This window comes from Chiloscyllium punctatum, chromosome 12 (genome assembly GCF_047496795.1).
Source record: "Chiloscyllium punctatum isolate Juve2018m chromosome 12, sChiPun1.3, whole genome shotgun sequence".
NCBI classification, from domain to species: Eukaryota; Metazoa; Chordata; class Chondrichthyes; order Orectolobiformes; family Hemiscylliidae; genus Chiloscyllium; species Chiloscyllium punctatum.
The window spans coordinates 28,142,032-28,155,217 of record NC_092750.1 but is presented as its reverse complement, the minus strand read 5'-3'; the positions used below and the strand labels follow the sequence as shown (position 1 = coordinate 28,155,217).

The 13,186-nt window shown below is 43.8% G+C and overlaps 1 protein-coding gene across 1 annotated transcript in view; it reads right to left on the bottom strand.

Annotated features, from left to right (window-relative positions):
- The window catches only part of LOC140483732 (haloacid dehalogenase-like hydrolase domain-containing 5), a 53,603-nt gene extending 40,641 nt beyond the window's left edge, over positions 1-12,962 (bottom strand). The window contains exon 1 of the mRNA XM_072582203.1: positions 12,713-12,962. Within this exon, the coding sequence (XP_072438304.1) occupies positions 12,713-12,820 (108 nt within the window). The 5' untranslated portion in view covers positions 12,821-12,962. The remainder of the gene's footprint in view (positions 1-12,712) is intronic.
- Positions 12,963-13,186: the final 224 nt, after the last annotated feature.

The window sequence follows — 13,186 nt, the reverse complement described above, 5'->3', positions numbered from 1 at the left end:
GAGAAGTGATCGTTGGGCCTCTTGCTGAGATATTTGTACAATCGATAGTCACAGGTGAGGTGCCGGAAGACTGGAGGTTGGGTAATGTGGTGCCACTGTTTAAGAAGGGCGGTAAAGACAAGCCAGGGAACTATAGACCGGTGAGCCTAACCTCAGTGGTGGGCAAGTTGTTGGAGGGAATCCTGAGGGACAGGATGTACATGTATTTGGAAAGGCAAGGACTGATTAGGGACAGTCAACATGGCTTTGTGCGTGGGAAATCATGTCTCACAAACTTGATTGAGTTTTTTGAAGAAGGAACAAAGAAGATTGATGAGGGCAGAACAGTAGATGTGATCTATATGGACTTCAGTAAGGCGCTCGATAAGGTTCCCCATGGGAGACTGATTAGCAAGGTTAGATCTCACGGAAGACAGGGAGAACTAGCCATTTGGATACAGAACTGGCTCAAAGGTGGTGGAAGGTTGTTTTTCAGACTGGAGGCCTGTGACCAGTGGAGTGCCACAAGGACCGATGCTGGGTCCTCTACTTTTTGTCATTTACATAAATGATTTGGATGCGAGCATAAGAGGTACAGTTAGTAAGTTTGCAGATGACACCAAAATTAGAGGTATAGTGGACTGCGAAGAGGGTTACCTCAGATTACAACAGGATCTGGACAAGATGGGCCAATGGGCTAAGAAGTGGCAGATGGAGTTTAATTCAGATAAATGCGAGGTACTGCATTTTGGGAAAGTGAATCCTAGCAGGACTTATACACTTAATGGTAAGGTCCTAGGGAGTGTTGCTGAACAAAGTGTCCTTGGAGTGCAGGTTCATAGCTCCTTGAAAGTGAAGTTGCAAGTAGATAGGATAGTAAAGAAGGCGTTTGGTATGCTTTCCTTTATTAGTCAGAGTATTGAGTACGAGTTGGGAGGTCATGTTACGGCTGTACAGGACATCGGTTAGGCCACTATTGCAATATTGCGTGCAATTCTGGTCTCCTTGCTATCGGAAAGATATTGTGAAACTTGAAAGGGTTCAGAAAAGGTTTACAAGGATGTTGCCAGGGATGGAGGATTTGAGCTATAGAGAGAGGCTGAACAGGCTGGGGCTGTTTTCCCTGGAGCGTTGGAGGCTGAGGGGTGACCTACTAGAGGTTTACAAAATTATGAGGGGCATGGATAGGATAAATAGACAACGTCTTTTCCCTGGGGATGGGGAGTCCAAAACTAGGGGGCATAGGTTTAGCATAAGAGGGGAAAGATATAAAATAGACCTAAGTGGCATTTTTTTCACACAGAGTGTGGTACGGGTATGGAATGAGCTGCCAGAGGATGTGGTGGAGGCTGGTACAATTTGGATGGGTATATGAATAGGAAAGGTTTGGAAGGATATGGGCCAGGTACTAGCAGTTGGGACTAGATTGGGTTGGGATATCTGGTTGGCATGGACAGGTTGGACCGAAGGATCTGTTTCCATGCTGTACATCTCTATGACTCTAAGTATGACAGGATGTTTAATTGCAATGCGCATAAGGGAAAGAGTAGTGATGCAAAGTTGGGTAGCTTCTGAAGCTTCATTCTTGTAGCTGCAGCGACAATAAAAATCAGAGCGGTAGTGATTTTAAAGTGCTAACATATTTATGCATGTGGCATTCTGTTTATAGTGAAGTGACACTCATGCCAGCTTGTGCCCTCAGAAGCAATTCTGTTTTGTTTCCCTGCCACTACGTGTACTGTGATCAATGTTTCATGACTGGCAGCAATGACTTGGTGCACAGGTATGCTTTAAATACAGCACCAGCATTGGCACACCCAGAAAGTCCTGCCACTGGTGAGCGCAAGATAGCACAGCAGCAGTTTCACAAAAATGTGAAGCATATGTAATGAGGTCAGCAGTGGAGAATTATGGGAGATAACTCACCAGAGATCACAGAGAAATGCTCCTTGAAACTTCCAAAAATTGACACTGCTTATTTTTAGTAAAGTTCAGCCCTTATGATCTGTCCATGACACTATAAAAGTAAAACTATTATTCCCAATACTTAACTGTAACATTATGCTTTTTCAAGGCATGACATATCTATAATTTAAAAATTAGTCAGCAGCTGTTTAATACATCACTTACACCTACCAGTCACTAATGGAAATTCTGTGTCTTTTTTTTAAAATAATAAACAGCCAACAGCTACTTGGACTTATACATCTTCAGCAGTAAAAACATCTCAAACAGTTCAGAGAGGAAAAATGAAAATGATCATCCCAACCTAGCAGATAACAGAATCTGACTGAATTTAATTGGTCACATTTATAACACAAAAGCACATGAAAAATAAAACAATAGAGAATAAGATGCTAATGCTTACAATACTGTAAGCCCCTGGAAAATATTTTCTCAGAGTCTCTCTGTTAGGAGCCTGGGAGTACACTTGGAGTGCCCAGCTGGAGATATAATTATTGAGTTGGTATTGGTTGACTCTTCTACAAAAGCACTATTTGTGATTAGCTGCATTCCTTGCAAGTTCCTTTCATCTTAAATTTTGATAAGATACCTCTATTTTGTTCAGTTGCACCAATACCCCATTCCTTGATCTAGCAATTCTGGATGTATTTCAGAGGCACAGTGGTGTGTGCCCATTTTCAATCCCGTAATCGATGCTTCTAAGCCAACAACTACCCTTTCAGTAAGCCACATCTTAATCATTTGCCCTCAGTGCTTTTATTCCCAGCAAGTTGCTGCTGCCATCTGGAAAGCAATGAGCAGCAATACCATGGCACTCCATCACAATAGAAATGCCTTGATTTAAAATTTACAATGTTGATATTTTTAGCATAATATTCAGCACATTATCTTTGCTCAGGAGAACTGAATGATTATAAATCTAATTAGTTTTCGTTGACAGTTATTTAGTTGCAAAATATTAAATAATTTCAACAGAAATGAATAATGTGATAAATAATGAAGCATAACAATACCGCCATGCACAATATTCTAATGTAGAAAACTGTCTGCATTGCAAAAGAGGCAGTCAGGCACATGAATTGATGTGACTTGACATGCTTACTGTTTTCTTACGGTTGTGTATTGTGACACCAGTCAGAATGGATTAACCTCTGATTTTACATGCTGATGATCAGAGAAATTGATTGTGACATACAACGAACACAGAATACAAGAACCAGACAGAGCTACGTTTTTGATAATTAGTTACTTCTTGGATAATTGGATGCAAACACACATCATGTAAGTTTAAGCAACATTTTAATCTTTCTTCGCAAATCTAGTTTTGCCATTCAGCAAATTCATTGCTGGGAAAGGTCAAATCCAAATCCCTTCAGGAGCCCAACAATTCAGAGAATTTTATTCTGACAATACTGCCACAGGATTGACCAAATCAAAATAAAAATTGGTTTTCTTCCAGTAATTCAGCATTTGCAAAGTTTAACACCATTTACAAAAGGAAGACTTCTTCACTAACTCCTCAGACCTCTGAATTGGCTATAATTCAATACCTTGGTGGCATGGTGACGGAGGCCTCTTTCGGTCATGGCTGACCGTGGGTTGTATCTTCGTTGTTCTAGCTTTCTGCTTCCCTGAAGCAACGTCACTTGTGACTGAAGAGACTAATGCTGGAGTGACAGTCCTGGTCGCAGAGGTCACATCTGTATGTGGTTGTTGATCTGCTCGAGCTGCTGCACTCCTTCCTGCATGCTTGCTTGCCTGCTGCAGCACTCATCAGCTTCTTTTACCCTGTTCTGAGGTGTTGGTTCAGGGTGCTTCTCCATCTCATGCAGTCAGCTCCAGGCCGTTCCCAGGACTCCATAACGATATCAAGCACTTTCATGTCCTTCATGCAGATGACCTTGCAGGGCAGCTGGGGATGCCCTGTGGATCTCTTCCCAGATATGAGCACTCCATAGAGGATGTCCTTTGGAATGCAGTTATTCTCCATGCGGTGGGCTTGGCCCAGCCAGTGCAGACTTCGCTGCCTGAGCAGAGTGTACATGCTGGGAAGGCCAGCGAGAGATAGGACCACTGCGCTGGACACTCGGTTTTGCTAGGATACAGCAGATACTCTTCAGGTGGAAGGTGGTCAGTCTTCTCTCTTGTCTGGCATATGTATTCCACATTTCACTGCCATACAGCAGTGTGCTTATGATGCAGGCATTGTAGACTGACATTTTTGACTTCACGGTCAGCTTGAGATTTGTCCATACTCGAGTCATGAGTAAGAGTTGAGGCTGCTTTGCCGATCCTCTTATAGATCTGTGTCCAAGGAGAGGTTGTCAGTGATGGTACAACCAAGGTATGTAAACTGACGAACGGCACTGAGTTCATAGTCATCGATGGTGATGACTCTATGTCCTGTCCCAGGATGCCTGTCTTCTTTAGACTGATAGTCAGCCCAGACTCTTTGCAAGCATGAGCGAGGCAACCTATCAGTGACTGGAGTTCCGGATTGGTGTGTGTTACAACTGCAGCATCATCGGCAAACAGCATGTCCCTGATGAGTGCTGCACTTCCTTTTGTCTTGGCTGTAAGGCGGGCCAGGTTGAAGAGCCTGCCATTTGATCTAGTGTGTAAGTAAATCCCTTCCATTGCGGTGCCAAAGGCATGTTTCAAGAGCACAGCAAAAATCAAAATTCCAAAGAGTGTGGGAGCAAGAACGCAGCGTTGTTTGACACCGCTGTGGATGATGTCGAAGAGCTCAGAAGAGCTGCTGTGGAACTGCACTGTCCCCTTCATGTTCCCATGGAAGGATTCGATCAGTTTTGGTGGGCAATTAATCTTCAGGGGAACCTTGAAAACGTTGACCAGGTCAAACACCTTGGTAAGGTCAATGAAAGTGATATACAGGGGCATTTTCTGTTCTCTGCACTTCTTCTGCAGTTGGTGAAGGGAGAAGGTCATGTCTGCTGTTGATCTTTTAACTCAGAAGCGACACTGTGACTCTGGGTATACACGTTCTGCCAGTTTCTGCAGGTGAGTCAAGTTGACTCGAGCAAAGGCTATGTTGACAGTGTTGAGGAGAGAGATGCCTCTGTAGTTGTTGCAGTCACTTCTCTCACCCTTGTTCTTGTAGAGGGCAATGATCTTGGCATACCTCATGGCCTGCAGTACAGCTCCTCCTTGCCAGCATTAGCAGAGAACTTCATACATTGGGAGCAGTAAGCTGGTCTTGCAGCACTTGATCAGATCAGGAGGAATCCCGTCGCTACCTGAGGCATTATCTTAGGCCAGGCTGTCAATGGCCTTGCTGAGCTCTTCTACTGATGGCTCTGCATCTAGCTCGTCCATGGTCGGCAAGCACATGATGGCATCAAGTGCTGAAGCAGACACGGTATACTCTCTGGAGTACAGATTAGAGAAGAGTTCAACTCATCTCTCTATCTGCTGGCCCTTATCTTTGATTACTTCCCCAGTACAGGATTTGAGGAGGGCTGCCTTGCTCTGACCTGGTCCTACTGCCTTCTTGATGCCTTCTTACATTCCCCTAATGTTCCCCATTATAGTGGCCATCTGAATTTCCTCACTTAGCAGTGTCCAGTACTCGTTAGCACAATGCCTTGCAGTCTGCTGAATCTTGTTCCTGGCAGCCCTGAGAATCTGCAGGTTCTTCCCACTAGCTGACCGGTTGTATTCAGCTAGGGCAACATGCTTGGCTTCAACGCCAGGGGTCATCTCAGATGCCTTAGCCTCAAACCAGTTGTGTGTCTTGCAGGTCTGCTTTCCAAAGATAGCCAGGAATGTGCAGTGCACGGTATCCCACAAGGTTCCCACTTCTCTGTGGCAGAATCTCAGTGTTGTGAGGTGCTGGGTTCTCTCTCGAAAGCCTCTGAGAACTGTTGCACACGGTCTGACTGGGACATCTTGCTGACGTTGATTCAAGGGTTCCCCTGTTGCTTAGTGCAATGGAATCTCTTAGGTTGCAGCCTGATCTTGCAACACACTAATGAGTAGTCTGTGTCACAGTCCGCACTTTAGTAAGAGTGTGCATGAGAACGTGTTTGATGGCGATGCACCGAACTAGGATCAGATCGAGTTGGTGCCAATGCTTTGAGTGCGGGTGTCTCTAGGAAACTTTGGGCTGAGGCTTTGTCTCATAGTAGGAGTTGGGTGATGCACAAATTGTGGTAAGTGCACAGCTTGAGCAGTCGCTGTCCATTCTCATTCATTTTGCCCACATCAAAATGCCCAAGGAAGGAGGGCCACAACTTGTGGTATGCACCAACTCTGGAGGTGAAGTCACCCAGAAGAACAAGTTGCTCCTTCCTAGGGATGCTGCTAATGAGGAGTGCAAGATTGTCGTAGAACTCGTCCTTTGTGTCTGCCATGGAGGACAGTGTCAGGACATACACACTGACAAGGGTAACTGGGCCTGTGGTGGTGTTGAGGCGAAGAGTCATTACATGCTCTGAGCCATTGCTACCTGGTTCGACTGTGTTCATCAGGGTGGTGTTTACTGTAAAGATGAGCCTGTGCTCTCTGGGCTCTTCAGAGCCCTTTCCCAGCTAGTAAAATGTTCAGTCCTTCTCCTTCTGTGAGCCTGCCTCTGCCAGCCTTGCTTCCTGAAGGGCAGCTATCTCCATGTTGAGTCTCTTGAGATTGGTATTTATGTCAGCTAATTTCCTAGAGTCGCTGATGTCCTGGAGGTTCTCTAGAGGCCAGTCATCATTGGCCAGATGTTCTAACTTCCCAGTTTTAGAGCTGGACTCTTTTGCGGTTTTCTTTTGTTGCTTAGTGCGGTGATTGCAATCTGCTGATTGGACAATTCCTAATCTCTATGCACCCAATAAGGATAGCAGACTGTGGTGGAACAGCACCTTACTGGCTGGGGGCTGCCCAGCTTGAGGCGGGCAATAGCTGTCCAGTGGGATTCAAAAATCTCTCCCACCATCAGGAGCAACCCCTGGTGTTGCACTCTATGCCAATCTAGTGATGACTTAATACCAGTATCTGCTGTCCCCCCCCTTGTTGTGTCAACCCTGCAGGCGAAGCTGGAGTGTCCTCTCCAGGCGCAGTAGTGGTAGGATGCAAGCCTAGGTGGTATGGTATGGGGAACAAGTTGTTGCCCATGAAGCATGTCCCCCCTATCCACGAAACTGGCTAATCCAAAGGAACAGCAAAGCCATTATGGTTTGGTACCAACGCTGTCGCAGGAGCTGCCAGAACGAGGTTGTAGATAACAACAAACTGTCTGCAGGGCCCTGGCTCTGGAATTTTCCTCAAGGTGGCATGGTGGCTGAGTGGTTAAAACTGCTGTCTCACAGCTCCAGGGACCCAGGTTAGATTCCAGCCTCAGGTGACTGTCTGGGTTGCATTTGCACATTCTCACGCCTGCTTTAGTTTCCTCTGGGTGCTCCGGTCTCCTCCCACAGTCCAAAGATGTACAGGTTAGGTGAGTTGTCCATGCTAAATTGTCCATAGTGTTCAGGGATGTGTAGATTAGGTGCATTAGTCAGTGGAAATGTAGAATAATAGGGTAGGGGAATGGGTCTGGGTGGGATACTCTTTGTAGGGTCAGTGTAGACTTGTTAGGTCAAATGGCCCGTTTCCACACTGTAGAGATCCTATGAAAGTTTGAAAACAATCTTCATGATATAATTCAAATTCAGGTGCTGGATAGCAGATAAATTTGAGAAAATGATCACTTGCTCAATATTCCCACCTCAATATTTAATAGTACAATTCAATATGTCCTCTGTGTCATTCAATTATTTATCTTTGTAGAGGTGTTTATCAATTACACTTCAACAGTAGTATATGGCAAAAAACTCATGAAGCTAACAACCTTCTGTGAAGATTTTTTCTCGACTTTCCTTTAATACATTTTTAATCTTAAATTCATGGTCTCTTATTACAACTTGTCATACATTAGAGATTAATTGGTCACTACTGATCCCAACATAATCTGGAAGATTGTAAAAATCTATTCAACTCAGTCATTTCAGCTCCATTGAATAAGGCTCAATTTCTCTAGTCTATCTTCACAATTGTAACCTTCTCACCTTTGGTAACATGTTAAAAAACCTACACTGTACCTTCACCATTGTTTTATATTATCACTACGTGTGTGTGTGTATGTGTTGGGGGTAGGGATGGGAAGAGATTGTTGTTACCTGAACATCGAATTAGGATTTGCACTAGGTCACTCATAGAGTGTGATTTCTAATGGGCAATGTTCACACAGCTGAAAGCTATCTCAGCATGTTTAGAAAATTTACTGCAAGCTTTTCCATGGCCTAAATTAACAAAGCAAAAATTAAAACATTTTACAAAGTCTCAGGGTTAGGACAGAAATTAGATTGAAAGGATAACAAACTGGTAAATTGTCATGACAAAAGAAAGCCCATTGCACAAAGAGACAAACTCCAACCCTGATAAAGCTGAGAAATATTTAGCCTTATATTGTGTCTTCCTCCTAAGATCTTAGTGGCATTTTTTTCAGTCAGTTGTAGGCTACAAAGTTTATCACAAGACAGCTAAATGTTACGTGTTGCACCATTGAGTCTAATCAGAACTCAATTGTTGTATTTTCTACCTTTTCTCAACTTGGCTGTACAAAGGAAAAAGCAGATATCCTGAACAATAGATTCCATGAAGACTGCTCACCACCAACATTTTAAAACAGTCACTTGGCTACCTTAGGTCAAACTACATAATAAATAGATTTCAGCTTGATGCCACCACTGAAGCCTGTACGTAGCAACTACACAATTTCACCTCATCTGCCAACTCTTCCTTTCAAAGCTTATTTGAAGAACATCGTACCAAAGCAGCAGAAATCTGGAAAGAATTCAGTTTTTAAAATATTTCTCTGGTTTCACTTCACAACTAGAAATCAAGTAAACAATTAACATTTTGGTGATTGTATCATTAAAGTTTGCAACTGCACAATTCACGAACAGCAACGAGGCATATTTTGAAGCTAAAATTATCTTAGCCTTGATCATAGCAAGGTCATTAAGTTGCATTCGTCTCTGGCTTGCTAATCCATGTAATTACTAGTCCTCAGGTTTCAAAATATGTCAATCACATTTTTATCCACTTACATAGTTGTGCTCCTACATGTAAAGCACCAGTGGTAATCCATTCCAAGTAAGTCACAGAGTCATACAGCATGGAAACAGACACATAGGACCAACTAGGGGGACATGAGATAGCTTTGGCAAATAGAGTTAAGGAGAATCCAAAGGGTTTTTACAAATATATTAAGGAAAAAAGGGTAACTAGGGAGAGAATAGGGCCCCTCAAAGATCAGCAAGGCAGCCTTTGTGTGAAGCCACAGAAAATGGGAGAGATATTAAATGAATATTTTGCATCAGTATTTACTGTGGAAAAGGATATGGAAGATATAGACTGTAGGGAAATATATGGTGACATCTTGCAAAATGTCCAGATTACAGAGGAGCAAGTGCTGGATGTCTTGAGATGGTCAAAGGTGAATAAATCCCCAGGATCTGATCAGGTGTACCCTAGAACTCTGTGCAAAGCTAGAAAAGTGATCGCAGGACCTCTTGCTGAGATATTTGTATCATCGATAGTCACAGGTGAGATGCCGGAAGACTAGAGGTTGGCAAACATGGTGTTACTGTTTAAGAAGGGTGGTAAAGACAAGCCAGGGAACTATAGACTGGTGAACCTGACCTCAGTGGTGGGCAAGTTGTTGGAGGGAATCCTGAGGGACAGGATGTACATGTATTTGGAAAGGCAAGGACTGATTAGGGACAGTCAACATGGCTTTGTGCGTGGGAAATCATGTCTCACAAACTTGATTGAGTTTTTTGAAGAAGGAACAAAGAAGATTGATGAGGGCAGAACAGTAGATGTGATCTATATGGACTTAAGTAAGGCGTTCGACAAGGTTCCCCATGGGAGACTGATTAGCAAGGTTAGATCTCATGGAATACAGGGAGAACTAGCCATTTGGATACAGAACTGGCTTAAAGGTAGAAAACAGAGAATGGTGGAGGAGGGTTGTTTTTCAGACTGGAGGCCTGTGACCAGTGGAGTGCCACAAGGATCGATGCTGGGTTCTCTACTTTTTGTCATTTATATAAATGATTTGGATGCAAGCATAAGAGGTATAGTTAGTAAGTTTGCAGATGACACCAAAATTAGAGGTATAGTGGACTGCGAAGAGGGTTACCTCAGATTACAACAGGATCTGGACCAGATGGGCCAATGGGCTAAGAGGTGGCAGATGGAGTTTAATTCAGATAAATGCGAGGTACTGCATTTTGGGAAAGCGAATCCTAGCAGGATTTATACACTTAATGGTAAGGTCCTAGCGAGTGTTGCTGAACAAAGAGACCTTGGAGTGCAGGTTCATAGCTCCTTAAAAGTGGAGTCGTAGGTAGCTGGATAGTGAAAAAGGCATTTGGTATGCTTTCCTTTATTGGTCAGAGTATTGAGTACAGGAGTTGGGAGGTCATGTTACGGCTGTACAGGACATTGGTTAGGCCACTGTTGGAATATTGCATGCAATTCTGGTCTCCTTCCTATTGAAAAGATGTTGTGAAACTTGAAAGGGTTCAGAAAAGATTTACAAGGATGTTGCCAGGGTTGGAGGATTTGAGCTATAGAGAGAGGCTGAACAGGCTGGGGCTGCTTTCCCTGGAGCTTCAGAGGCTAAGGGGTGACCTTATAGAGGTTTACAAAATTATGAGGGGCATGGATAGGATAAATAGTCAAAGTATTTTCCCTGGGGTTGGGGAGTCCAGAACTAGAGGGCATAGGTTTAGGGTGAGTGGGGAAAGATATAAAAGAGACCTACAGGCAACTTTTTCATGCAAAGGGTGATACGTGTATAGAATGAGCTGCCAGAGGATGTGGTGGTCGCTGGTACAATTGTGACATTTAAGAGGCATTTGGATGGGTATTTGAATAGGAAGAGTTTGCAGGGATATGGGCCAGATGCTGGCAGGTGGGTCTAGATTGGGTTGGGATATCTGGTCGGCACGGACGGCTTGGACTGAAGGGTCTGCTTCCATGCTGTACATCTCTATGACTCTAGTCCATGCTGGCCAGCATTTGCAAAATAAATGAGTCTCATTTGTCTGCATTGGCCCCCTCCTTCTCTGACACCCCTACCTAAGTTTCAAAACAGTAGGAAAATAGAGTAGATGATCAAATGTGAGAGCTTCTTTAAAATTAGATTTAAAGTGGCAACAGAGGGAAACTGAAATTTGAAAAGACACAAAAACATGAAAGTAAAACAATGAGAAAAAGAGTCAATGTTACAGACACTGTCATGAGAGTATGAGGCAAGAGCAAGGGTAAAGAGAGGAAGAGGAAGGAGTACAAAAGGGGAAAAAATAATTCATACGAAAGAAACAGAGAGTAGGGACAGGGAACAATAAGCTAATCCACCCAATAGTAAACCGATGGGATCAGTTTTAATTAACATGAAAGGTCAATTTTCCCAGGGTGTAAAATGGATATCTAATCTTCATAGGCAAAAATTAAACTCATGAATAACGTTATAAGAGATCACCATAATAATGTACTAACTAATATTATATGGTAAGTAATTGCATATTACTTGCAATTTTAAAATTGCATATTTTAGAGTTTATAGGCCGGAGAATGGACAAAGGCTCCTTTTATAAAGGAGCACAGCAGATCTAGTCCAACGAGGCACATATTTCTTCAGTGCATAGGTAAGTTACACAATTTCCACAAAATGAAATGTTTACAGCTTTTAGAAAATCACTGCAGAATGCAATATATCACATGCATCAGTCAGTATATCATTCAATAGCACACAGTCTTGAAATAAAACTACTGTTGTACTGAAATTGGACCCTAGGTACACCAGAATTTACTCTAGATTTGGCCAATGTGGAAACCATAATAGGCAGATTGATTTGATAACGAATTTCAACCATATTTGCTCTTTCTAATTATCAAAAAAAGCAATATGGCTGGAATATTAAGAACATATTAAGTGGTAATATTAAGAACATTTGACATGTGTTACTTACATCTACAAGGAATAGAAAGAAAGCAATGCTATTGTTTTTCCTTTCTGAATCCAGGGTCATAATTTCATTTTCCAGTTATTTAAGGCAATCGATGATACAAATCTATAATCACTAAAAACACAACAAATCCTAAACTAACAACCCGTTGTAATGTGTAGGCAAACATTCGAGCGCGCTTCACAGGGTATTCAGCCAAAAACTGACAGTGAACCACGAAATTAATGACCAAACGCTGGCCAATGAGCCAGGTTTTAATCAGCTACTTGAAAGGAGAACACACAAGACTCGGAAAGGGGATCCTATTATAGTCCAGAAATAATTCTGCAAATAATTCACAGTAAGGTACAAACCGTTAAATAAGTTCGGCTTTAGAGGTAGCATTTAGGTTCCTACAAGTTGCTTACCCAATTATACCCTAAGGGTTAACTGGAGTGGACTGGAGGCATTTGACTACTGTCCGGGACACGAAGTTCTCTTCTAAACAAAACCTAATTGTGATCATTTGAAGTTCGCAAATTAACAGCAAAGATAGTCAAAGGTATCACGTTAAGCATATATTTGTCCTGAACGTGCTGCATTGTTTGATGAGCAGTCTCTGCAGTATTGACCAAGTGGTCTGCATGGGGGATGAGTGCAGGCTGCCCCACTGGATTTCCTCACTCTCTGGTTCGGATGAGGGTCTGGTCTGGTGGCCCTAACAGCTCTCTCTCCCTCTATTCCCACCCCCCCCCCCCAAGCGTTACCTGAGATTCCGCTCTGCTTGCTGCCAGTCTGTAGTTGGCCGGCGCCTCCTTTGTCAGCCTCCTGAGTGCCGTGCGAGCGACCCGGCTGAGAGACAGCAACGCCTTCATTGTCCTTGCGCCGCTTTGTGCGCTGCAGCCGCGGAGCTCCCCCGTCTCCCAGCCGCTACCGCTCGCCGGCTCATTGTGCTCTGGGAGAGCGGGGGGCCCCAGCTATCAATGCTACCCGCAGACGTCACCGCCCGCCCCCGCTGATGGACAGTTCCCCTTTCGCCCACTCCCCCACCTTACCCCAGTTCGTCCACACCACCCCCCCCCCCCCCCAACCCCTCCCTGGCCCCGCCAACTTTGCAGCGCCTCATGTGGGCCAGGCGCAGCACGGTGCAGCAGCAGCATCACACAGTAGCGCAACCCCTTCCCATCCATGTGGCGAGTGAGGACACAAAGCCTCTTTCAACATCACAACAGCAACAACGC